The sequence below is a fragment of the Thunnus maccoyii genome, chromosome 3 (genome assembly GCF_910596095.1).
Source record: "Thunnus maccoyii chromosome 3, fThuMac1.1, whole genome shotgun sequence".
In the NCBI taxonomy this organism is placed as follows: domain Eukaryota; kingdom Metazoa; phylum Chordata; class Actinopteri; order Scombriformes; family Scombridae; genus Thunnus; species Thunnus maccoyii.
Genome location: NC_056535.1, coordinates 17,072,512 through 17,084,651, shown reverse-complemented (window position 1 = coordinate 17,084,651; position 12,140 = coordinate 17,072,512). Strand labels below are relative to the sequence as shown.

The window sequence follows — 12,140 nt, the reverse complement described above, 5'->3', positions numbered from 1 at the left end:
CTTGGCCACTGTAGTGTATTAAATGATTAATATTTACATCAATTGACTTTTTTTGTTTCAACCTTTATTAGTCACAACAAATGGCAATGTGCAGTTTCTGTAAAGTGGATACAGTAGATGGAAATAGCTTTTCAACCGAATGAGAAATACAAAAAATATACACTAAAACTGCTTGGCACACTTGACCAGAGAACCTGAATTGAAAAGAAAAGTTAAATCAGCAATGAGAATATAAATAACGTTAATTCTACGAGAACTTAAACACCGGATGTGAATTAAGAGAGCTCCTCGTCATCTTTCTTATCCCCCTTCTCATGTGTGTGAACTGTTCCTCGTGATTCATAGACGTCTTCAGGAGTTTGACCAAACACGGCTCCGGTCCGCTTGAGGAGGTAGACTCCAGCATGTAAACCCCCGACATTGACCCAAACAGTGTGCATCTTCCTCCACAGTCCGCCCATTCTCGATAGAGCCTGGAGATAACATAAATCTTGTGAGGGCAAACTAACAAATGAGACATTTGTTTTCTGTGGAACAAGATGTTTGCTTAGACAAATACAGCTGTTAAGAGTCTTTTCCATGATGCTGTGACTAAACTGAGTTAAACCTGCCTCTCTCAGGCTATGGAGGGATTATTTAGAGATTATTTCAGGATAAATTGGCTTAAGTTGGAACAAGATTTTTAACAGAAGGACCACATTAGGTTGTATAAATGTGATGGAGTTGTATAAACATAAAAACCACTGGCATTTATAAATGATGAAACCACCAATACTTCGTTTGTAGAGTACAACATAGCAAAACTTTGAGAATGTCATTATGGTGGGGTGTTAAAGAAAATTACATATACACTCACCGAGCGCTTTATTGGGAACACCTGTGCAATCTAATGCAATCCAATAAAACAGCTCTGCCGTAAATTCTCCTTTTATGAAGCTTATATATTTTCAATTTTTGTTGACACTGTCATAAAGTGATAATTCTACATAATGTTTATTATTAAGGTTGTAGTGGGTACATATTAGAACACTTACAATGTGAGAGATGTGACAGGAGTGCTGTGATGAGGCTGTTAATCTGATAGAATATCAGGACACTGTATATATCGTTCAACAGTGTAAACACCAATGTAAATCAGAGAGCAAGATACAATAAGTTAAACTTCAGGTAACCATGGCAACAATACCAAGTCTCAGTGGTGAACCTGGTTAATCAATGCTTAAACTGACTACAATCAAACCTTTTTAATTTTATGTTTTTGCTAATTTGCTGTCTTGAACACAACCATCCCTTTTCTTTGCAAAGTGGTCGTAATCTCAGTATGACGTTGACACATATCAACCTCCGATGACAAATGTCAGTGCTCCAAGAAAGCAGCTATTTTTTTTAAATTCACCTCTGGGTTTTATACATGCCGGCTACTGTGCCTTGACTTCTTTTTCTGTTTGTATGATGCCTTTGGTGTACGCTATGGGTGTCAAATGATGCAACGCCTTACGATACGGCCAGTGTGTTGCACTTTAGAGTTCAGGGTATTTGCAGAGAGCAAGTTCAGTTCACAGAATCACTAAGAAATGTGACTTCTGTTCACTCTCCTCTGGAATGTGGGCTTAGATAGCCATTTATGTCTATTGTGCTTATAGTTACAGTATGGATGTTACACATTTTGGCTACCACTATCTATTTTACGTCTATGTAGACTGTGGTGGTTTCTAGCTCTTTTGATGAAGTTTTGTCACTGCAATAAAATTTAATTTAATCCTTTTAACAGAAATATTGAGAAACATTAAGCAAAATCCTGAAAGCAGTTTTGTTTTCAAACAGAATGGATTATTGCAGATAGACAGGTTAGCAAGAAGTGACTGAGTAGTCCGCCAGTTGGTGAGGCTTATGAGAAGGCTACTGCTGGATAACAACTTCAAAACAGAGACAACTTTATTCAAATGTATTATTTTTAGAAATGACTTCCATGGCAACAGGTTGCATATTTGTATACACAGTGCAATGTTTAGTTTAATCTTTGCATGACTCCAGCTCAAGCTTGTGAGGTGATGTGTGGAAATAGAACAGCAGAACCATTGATTATAAAAGGGTGGAGATAATTCAAATCAGTCTAGCTGTTCCCAATACTGTGTATTGTTTTACTAGGAACATGTGTCTGCTCCATGCAAATGGCAAAGCATCAGAGGGCACACAGTGTGCAGTTGGCACCCAGTCCCATCAGCAGTTAATGATAATTACAACAGTGACTTATTAAGACATTATTATCATTTTTGTCTTGCTGTGTGGTTCACCTGCCTGTTTACTTTTGCAGGTGATCGTTAGCTCACCTGGGGACCCTTCAGGTGTCCATTTGCCTTTGTTTTGCACCTTACAACACACACACATATATCTTATATTCATGCACACCCTACACCACTGACGCTATTGATATCCACACCCCATGCTTTATCTTCAGTTTTTTGAATTTGGTTCAGTTTGGTTTAATTTGGATTCAATAAATTATCTTTTGTTGAAAGTTACATGGCATGTCTCCTATTTCTTTGTGGCCAAAGAGCCAGGTTATAACAAACAGATCCCTGACGAGCCCCCAGCCATGGGGCAAAGCAGCAGAGAGTGTGTGAGCTGTGGTGCAGCCAGGACTTAATCAACCTCACACAGCAAGACAAAGATGACACCAGGGGTCATCACAAAACACATATTTTGTACTGTAATACTTATTATTATTAGTATTATGTCATCATCATTATTATTATTACCATCATTACTGTACTTTGGCATAGGTAATAAGGTTGTATATACTTTTACCTTATTCATCACTAATTTAAAGTAGCACCTGTCAGGCATACTATGTGACCTAAATTGAAAACTCCCACAATGCAATTGTTAACGCAGCTGGTGCATGTTGATAAAACTGTCTGAACGGGGAGCGTGTTTATCAAAAATGATGCAGCCTTAAAGTGGAGTTCAAAAGGAGCAAAAATCTCATATAAATCTTTTGTTTATGTGTCATCGTCAGAAAGGGACGAAAATGTGCAAGTGATAACGGTAGAAGCTTGTAAGATGTAGGTCAACTTGACGTGTGTTAACCTGCCACAGAGCCAGTCATGAGACAGCTGTCAACCTACTTCTCAGTTTTGGAAGAGACATCCGTCTGCCGTGTAGTTCATTAACAGCTAGAATTACATTGAATAATTACCAGATAAAAATCAAGTTTCATTCTCACCTCTCTGAATGTCCACAGGCACAATCCCTCTCTCCCTAACTTTGTATTTCTTTGTCTCTCTCTCTCTCCATCTCTCTTTTCAACAAGTCAATTAAATGATGTTTAAATAGTGATAGAATTGAAATTTCCCTTCCTGATGGCCAGCCTGCGTCCAACCTTGGTCGGGAGGAAGGGTGGCTGACAGGCGTTGACCCGTACAGATAGACTCCACTGTAGGTTTGACACGCATCATTGTCACTCTGAATGGATATAAGTCTTTTGCCTGTGTGTTTGTTGCTGCACTTACTTACACCTATCTGTGTTGCCTGCCATAGCTTCAGGGGTTCATTGTTGGTCATAATCCCATTGGTTTACTGGTGTTAGTTTTGTGATGAATAAAGCTAGTGAGGAAGACACTTGTTTTATTCATAAGGTCGCCTTCAGACTGAAATCAGCCCTGCATGAAAAAATGCAGCCCTCTCATTCATTGGAATGGTGACAGTCTAATGCAGACAATGCAATGCGATGTCGTCCAATAACGTGCTGCATTGGTAAAATCACATAGATGTGAGCGCACATTCCTGGTGGTTTACTTTGTAACTGATTTGGCATCAAATTCACAGATCTATTACTTTAACTGGACTTCCTGCATCGTAATTTCATGTCACTCTGGTACATGTAGCAACACCAACCAACCAACAGAGCCCCCTGCACTGTTTTAACGCAGGACTGTTTTCGGTCGGAATCCCTCCTGATAAAGTCTGTTGTCTGCCAGCAAGTGTTTATCTGGCTAAACATTTGGATGAGGCAAACAGCGGCTGCCATGAATCATTACCAGGAAGACAGTGGCAGGAAATGATTAACACTGTGATTTTTTTTGAAAGCTCTCATGTAACTGTATCTTATTTCCGGAGAACTTTCAGTAATATCTTAGTTGAAAATCCTGTATCTGCATGAGAACAACGGTACCTTGGCAAAGCACTTCTTGTCCTGTGTCAACAGCACAGCCTTTCCTGAGCCTGGTCTGCACACACGGGCCATTTCTCTCAGACATGAGGGGTAAAGGTCCCAGTTCTTCTTCTTTGAGCCCATTCTTCAAGAAAACAAAAGATGAAATCTCGTGTATGTTCTTTATGCTAATACATTTGCAACCAACACTGTGGTTGAGGTGGACTCAACTCTGGCTGGGCCTTTACAATATTATAAACAAAAATTAACAACTTATTTAGTATGACCTATAGGTAGCATTTAAGAACTCATGTACACCACTGTTATGGTACCTCTTCCCAAAGGGCATGTCGGTGATGATAATGTCAACAGAGCTGGTCTTTATGGGTAAATTGCACAGATCCCACCGCACAGTGTCAATGGGCAATCCAGATACACTGTTTAAAGACATAAAAAACATTATGGTGATCATCATTTACACATACATGTATTCCAACAAACTTCTATTAAGATGTTGGGCTGTTCACTCTCACCTGCCCATGTCTGCCCTCCTTTTCTGGATGTGACGTGTATTATTGACTGTGCGGTTAACTGCCATGTCATTGTTGTCACCGGCAATGTAGAATGAACTGGGAAATTCTATGGCGCCCTGGTGAAGAAAACCATAGCAGAATTAGTAGTCTGTGGTTTTGTTATTGTGTAAAGTTCCTGTGATCTGTTAAACCTCAGATTCAAACCATCTGTCAACTAAGGAAATCTATTTTCTAATAGCATTAAGAAATGTCCAGATGTGACCAACAGCTCAATCCAAGTAAAACAGGTTTGTGATAAGTAAGCTTACATTTTCCATCTCTGATGATTGAAAACAACATAAATAAGCAAAGTTCTCTGTAAACTCACAAAGTCTCTGATCTTTTGAAACTTGCTTGCATAAGTCTGCACTTCACCCATGGAGGCCAATTTGATTACACCAAATATATTTTGAACAAATCATGAGCAAAATGAACAGACAGATAGCGAGTCTGGGTGCAGAAGTTATGTCTTACCTCCAATGGTATAGTTCCAGTTCCGCACATTGGATCAAGTATTATATCTGATGCCTGAGGTTTACACAGCCTGTCAACAGACAATAAGGTATGGATATAAATGGTAAATGAAATAACATATCTAGAAGGGTTAAATCAAGTCAGCTGGATTCTGAAAAGGCCTTTTCAGTTATTCAACAGCACTTTTCAACTTTAGTAGGACAAAGCACATTACAATTTTGCCTTTTCCTCACCCATTAACACACACAGATGGTGGGGGAGCTGCCATTCAAAACTCTTGCCTGGCCATCAGGAGAAATCTGGGGTTTAGTATATTGTTCATGAGGAACTGCTCTACCTCTGATCACAAGACCTTGTAAACCAGGGTAAAAAACTGCCTGCACCCATACTGCATATTTAATGCAGGAGTTAGTGAGAAATGATCACAACATTATCAACACACCAAACCTATTGCACAGAGTCCAGCACCAGCAGAAACAGTACTGACCTGCCAGAATGATGAACATAGTGCTTATAAACACAAAGTGGTGAAACTACTTAATGAAACTGCTCTATGTCCTGCAATTAACATTACACCAATCTGCACTTCTCCTCCCTCAACACCATTATCTCTATTTGTATGATACATTAGTAACTTCAAATACTGTGTGTCAGTCAATTGCCAATTTATACTGCAACAAGTAGACTCTCGAAATGTGAAATACTTGAATTTTATCCAAGTCATATTTATGTCACTTTTAGCACTGCATCACATTGTTTTGATTTGTATTTGTTCTCACAGCTTTTATTGTACTTGTTGGGAATGCACATAATGATTTTTTGTGTTATTGTCAGATAAGTTCATTGATGCAGAATGTGAAATTATACAAATTTATTTTTGGGCATATACTGACTGAAATTTTCTGGAAATCTCTAACTGTGGCAACAAGTGATCACAGCACTACACAGTTTACTACAGTTGCTACTGCTATTGAAATGATGTTTTCAACTTGGGATAATATTGCATTTGTGTAAGTGCAATATTATCCCAATGGATGCATTGGGTTAATATTGTGTCTCAATGGACTATTAAAATAATTACTCAGGCTAATTGCTTCTGCTGTACAAACCATAAACCGCTGTCTTGTCACAACCACTTCTGAAACTACTGAGGGCTTTAAAAGCGGTCAGTGATAATTATAATACACCACAAGCCTCAGTTCTGGACTGACTGCTACTCTGTATGCTTCATGCAAACGTCTGGCTTGCACTATCACTGATATGTTGATCAATTATATACCCTGTTAAATTAAACAACCACCTTAAAAAACTCTGGATGTTGCAAAGTTAATAGCACCTCAGTACATTAGATTGTAATAATGGTGTACGCAGCAGTTATATTTGAGTCTATGTGGTTTGTTACTTGTTGTCTTTTGTTACTGTTATTTGAGTCTGTGTGTGAATTGAAAATTGATCTCAACAGGGAAGAGTTTGTCTTGGCTAGGGCAATGATATTGGATATGTTTCTACTTGTTAAGGGCAAGCAGGCCTACCTCAGTGTCAGCTTTTCAATGGAAGTGTTTTTGTCAAGCCCGAGAAACAACTTAGAGAAATCTCCCACATGGGGTGCAGCAAAAAACCGCGGCAGCTGTGCAGGAAGAAGTTGAACCAAAATCAACTTCTGCCAAAACGCAATCCAACACGGTGGTAAATCACTTATGCTGGCAATCAAACCAAAGATGCTAATGGGAAGAAGAACCTTGTTTACTATGTAGCACAGCTGTATAACGCTGCCATGAGGGAGTACAAGACATTACTAGGAAGAGGGGAGGACATTTCTCTTCGTTTGATAACGTTAAAAGTAAAGTTAGGCCATGCTGTTGGCTTTCCGACTCATTAAAAAAAATCAAGCGATCTAGAGCATGAAAGAGAAAGGCGGAGAACAGCGGTGGTCGAGCAAGCTACAGAGTGAATGAAGAGAAGGAGCAGTGGCGTGAGAAGAAACCGGTGACTCAGAGAAAATCAAACATTATTTTCTGATCATTTCATGGTGTTAATGTTCTAAAGAACTAATAAACACGCCCATACCTCCACACAGCCCTGCGGGAAGGTACCACATTGTCAGATTTGGTGTGAATGCAGGTTTAGGCAAACTTTACTTTGCGTAGGTGCAAAGAAAAACAGTTCTCTCGAAGATTACGATTAGATAAGCAAACTTCATATTCCTGAGAATTTAATCCTTGTCTGTCAGCACCCTTTTCTCATTTTGATGTGTGTTTATTGTGTAACTGAGAGTAAGCAACTGTTCATCTCTGAGGTGAAAGTCTGTGGTTACGCATTGGCAGAATTTTTGTCAGCAACTCTTTCTCTGTAACTTTGTACAAAACATGACATGAGTGTCAATAGGAGAGTGGTTCAAAAGTGAAAATATTATAAAACTAATAAAAAATAAAAACTACAACCTTGACTTTCTGAACCAAAATCATCCAGCCAATTAGAATTATGGAATTAAATTTTATTTCAATACTCTGATTGTAAATTAAATGTTAAATTCAGGGTCTCAAATATACGCTTGTAAAGGACCTGATACACTCAAAAACTGACACGGCCTCACCGTCTCTGACATTAGCAAATGACAAAATGTATGTCCCATGGACCCTCATGGCTACAAAGACACTCAAAGAATAGTTTGAGCCTGATAGTGTAAGGTAATCGAGATCACATGGTGTAACTGTTGGAAGAGTTACCTGAGCATGCCATAGCACAAGGTAGGCCGAAGAGTGGTGGGTCCAAAGTGACTGATGTTTCTCTTGTGAAGACTCTCTTCAGTGAGTGCAATGCCGATCACCACCTCCTCATTGTGTATATTTAGTAAGACCTACAGTACAGGAACATACAGTACATGATTAAATATAATGTTATCTATAGAGCTGACATAAAATAAACTGCCAACTATTTTTTAATTTGGATAAATTGTTTTTAGTTTTTTTTAATGCAAAAATCATCAGGTTACAGATTCTCTAATGTGAGGATTTGCCTCTTTTGTTTGTTACCTTTAATAGTAAATTACATATTTCTGTGTTTTGGACTCTTGGTCAAGAAAAACAAGCAATTTGAAGATGTCACGATAAGTTCTAAAACATTGTGATGGGCATTTTTTCACTATTTTCTGACATTTAATAGAGTAAACAAAGGACTAATTGAGAAATCAATGAGCACATTGCTTGATAATGGAAATTACTGTTAGTTGCAACTTTGATCTTATAGTCTCATATCTTCAGTAAACTGAAACTTACAAACACATAGAGCAATTAACTAAATATTTATTCATGCATCAAAATATGCATTTGAATATCAGCTAAACAAGAATTATTATTAACACTATATTTAGTCTATGAACTAAATGAGTTTGCTTCAGACAAAAGCATCTGCTAAATGAATGTAATGTAACGACAAAATACATTTTAATAGTCAAATTACACACAACTGGCAACTGCTACCAAGCAGTAAAATACTGAGCAAACTCTGTAGAATGTAGAAAGGCCACAGATCATTATCACTGTGTGAAAACCTTGTATATTATTTAAAAAACTGTTACCACACCTAACCTCCAATCTGTGATACAATGCTGGAGCCAAATGTGGCATTTTTCAACTTGTCACATGGCATGACAATCTTATCTACATGGGAAGTGTTTAGTAACGGAGCTGTTATTGTTTCTTTTGTTACTGCTTAAATGAAACATTGGCTCATACTGTTTATGCATGAACTGTGTCTGAACAGTCAGAGTTTTGGCTAGTACAATGGTATTCGCTGCTAGTATAATAGTATAGTGTCAGCCCAGTCTGAACAAGCGTGCATACCTCTATGTCAAACTTTGTCATGTCCGCCTTCCACTGGAAGAATTCTTGTACGGCCCCACCAAAGTCTCTGGCTGCCTCATTAGAGGAAAAGCTGTGTTTGTCACCAGCCCTGTTGCACGTCACACGAAACTTGATTACTTTGGCCTTGGGTGCTGTGTCCTCTGAGTCCTGCATGCTAGCCTCCATGTCAGGTGTGGTCTCCGCCTTCGTCTGGCCTTCACCAGCCTCAGGTAGTTCTTGTTCTTCGGTGTCAGCCACGGTTGCGTCAATGGTCTCACTGTTAGGCTTTACTTTGGTGACATTTCCTCCTCTCCGGTGGACTTTTCTCTTTTTAAGGGTGCCATTTAATTTCCAGACCTCTAGGGCATTAGTCCAGGGGAGTTTGGAGGCAAGCTCCTGCAGCTCCGCCAATGTCTCCTCCTGTATGAAACACAGTGTTTGTGACCCTGACAATAATGCATACTGTATGTGCTTAACATCAGTTACAACAGAATACAGCTGATTGTAATTTACCTTTGATTCTTTGAACTGGTAATGATCATATTCCTCAACCACAACAAACAGGTTGTCCACAGACCTCAGAAGATGGACCTGCAGAGGGGAATTCAATGACCAGGGAGAAAGACAGACAGATTAGAGCTGTTCACAACTCTGGTTTCTAGTAGAATATAATACAAATGAATATTTTTTGGTTTCTTCAGTCCCCTATGACAGTAAACTGAATATCTTTGGGTTGTGGACTGTTGGTCAGGACAAAGCAACATTTGAGGGTGTCATCTTGGGCTTTGGGAAACAGTGATAGACATTTTTGACATTTTATAGACCAAACAACTGATTGCTTAATTGAGAAAATAATTGACAGATGAATCGATAATGAAAATAATTCTTAGTTGTAGCCCTAAGTCAGATAGATTTTAGATGCTTTAGAAGATTTCTCTGCATGCACACTTTTTTTTACCAGGTAAAATCAAACTGGGGGTTCCAGTATATCACCACTGGGCTCCATATAAACAGTATTATACATATAAATTACTATTATTTAGCATCAAATCAAATTTTCCTCTGTCTATAACACAATTTAGCATTTAGAAACGCTCTCGCATTTGCTCTTGGTCTCATCTTACCTGGAAAAGCTTGTCAGTAGTTATTGGAAAGTATATACGACCGCGATCTTTGCTGATTCGCACGTCAACCCCAATCTTCTCCTTGACCTCCTCTGCAGCAGTGTGTTCAAACCCTGTGGGTACGGTTGCCCCTATGGTGACAGTGATGATGGCTCCACCGGTGGCATCAGTCTCAGTGGAGGTAGAGTCGGACAGCTTGGTCTCAGGGTCCTGCTCTGCAGCCCCATCTTCCTGGGAGGACATGTCTGCAGGCTGCTTGCCCTTCACTAGACACAAGAGGTGTAACTGAGTAATATGTGTGTGACAGCTGGTGCCAGTGAGTCACATGTAACATCTGAAGAGAGACAATTTATAGGAGAGCATTAAACTAGGGCTGGGCAATATATCGATATTGTAATATGAGACTAGATATTGTCATAGATTTTAGATATCGTGACATGGCATAAGTGTTGTCTTTTCCTGGTTTTTAAGGCTGCATTACAGTAAAGTGATATAATTTTTTGAAATTACCAGACTGTTATAAGCTGTACTTAGTCATTATATCCATATTCCTGACGATTATTTATCAAAACATGTGTAAATATTTTGTGAAAGCACCGACAGTAATCCCTACAATATTGTCGCAATATCGAGATTGAAGTATTTGGTCAAATATAGCGTGACATTTTGCCCATATCGCCCAGCCCTAATTGAAACTGACAATACTGCACTTTGTTAATGACTAGAATAGAGAAATTTGCAAGGGAACAATATATATCAAAGGACAGTTTCCATGCTGTGACGAGTTAGTACGAAACACTGTTCATTTAAACACTGTAAATAAAGATGTCACGCTAATGCTGGAGGGGTTAGCATCAACGTGGGTTAAGTTAGCTGGCTAACGTTAGCTTTCAGAGGCTAAAAAGTTGTTACGAACAAATGACAAGGAGGCCACTGTTATTTATTTTATCTGAAACTCTTGCTACATCATGGAAGTGTGTTCATGTAATAAGCCCACCGGTTGAACTGTCGAAGCTGAAGACAATCTTGTGGAGGTTAGCAGCACTAAACTTGATAACCAGAATCTGACCAAACTGTCAAACACGAGGCGACGGTTGTTTCCGCTTAGCAGCGACAACACGAGGACTTCCGGCCAGAGTCCTTCAGAATAAAACCATTATCTACACAAATCTAAACTGACCACAAATCAGAGTCAGAGGTTCTTAATCCTCACACAGAAACACTTAAAACTGTGTTTGTTTAAGGATTGAAACAAGGTCCTCAAAGTCTGCAATACACGGTCAATGATTTGGATGATAAAGTGTCCACTGAACAATTTATTTGTTTATTAAGGTAGTTAAAATGAATTTATATCTTTGATTTTAAATATAGAGTACTGTGCAAAAGCTTTAGGCACTGAAAGTAAAGTGAGGATGCTTTCCAAAGTATTTATCAATTAAGTACAGTAAACAGTAGACACCTCAATCATATTTGGTGTGACCACAAATGGCTCCAGTTCTCCTCAATATACTTGCACACAGTTTTTCAAGGTTCTTGGCAGGTAGATTGTTCCTGCATCTTGGAGAAGTTGTCACAGTTCTTCTGTGGATTTATGCATCTCAGTTGCTTCTGTCTCTTCTTGTAATCCCAGACTGACTCCATGATGTTGAGACCAGGGATCTGTGGAGGACATACCATCTGTTGCAGGACTCCTTGTTCTTCTTGTTGCTTAAAATAATCATACATGACTCTGGCTGTATGTTTTGGGTCTTTGTTATCCTGCAGAATAAATTTGTGACCAGTCAGGAGGTGCCTACCTGATGGTATCACATTATGTGTCAGAATTCAAACATCTAAAGTGCCTAAAACTCTTGCACAGTCACCCATACACAATACTAATACTGGCCAGCTGCAACCACAGACTCACACCTGACATCTGATGAACTTGGTTGCTTATTCCTATTCACACAATTAGACACATGTTAACATGAGGATG

General features: G+C 39.0%; 1 protein-coding gene across 2 annotated transcripts; it reads right to left on the bottom strand.

Moving 5' to 3' along the window:
* Positions 1–42: 42 nt before the first annotated feature.
* Positions 43–11,285, bottom strand: thumpd3 (THUMP domain containing 3). Of its 2 annotated transcripts, none has more exons than XM_042406830.1 (10): positions 11,163–11,285; positions 10,166–10,499; positions 9,555–9,632; positions 9,042–9,461; positions 7,926–8,056; positions 5,200–5,269; positions 4,687–4,802; positions 4,486–4,590; positions 4,175–4,298; positions 43–473 (listed from the first exon to the last, which is right to left on the bottom strand). In XM_042406830.1, the coding sequence occupies exons 2-10, from the start codon at positions 10,406–10,408 to the stop codon at positions 276–278; spliced, it is 1,485 nt and encodes a 494-aa protein (XP_042262764.1). In that variant the 5' UTR covers positions 10,409–10,499; positions 11,163–11,285; the 3' UTR covers positions 43–275. The 2 variants fall into 2 exon arrangements, with proteins under 2 accessions (XP_042262764.1, XP_042262763.1); XM_042406829.1 differs by having other exon boundaries at positions 10,166–10,431; positions 11,163–11,284.
* Positions 11,286–12,140: the final 855 nt, after the last annotated feature.

Excerpts from the sequence above, each read along its gene's own strand:
- thumpd3 (XM_042406830.1), bottom strand. The coding sequence starts at position 10,408 with ATGTCCTCCCAGGAAGATGGGGCTGCAGAGCAGGACCCTGAGACCAAG. Across the intron at positions 9,633-10,165 it reads CTACTGACAAGCTTTTCCAG|GTCCATCTTCTGAGGTCTGT; the intron begins GTAAGATGAGAC and ends TCCCCTCTGCAG. Across the intron at positions 4,591-4,686 it reads AGGAGGGCAGACATGGGCAG|TGTATCTGGATTGCCCATTG; the intron begins GTGAGAGTGAAC and ends GTCTTTAAACAG.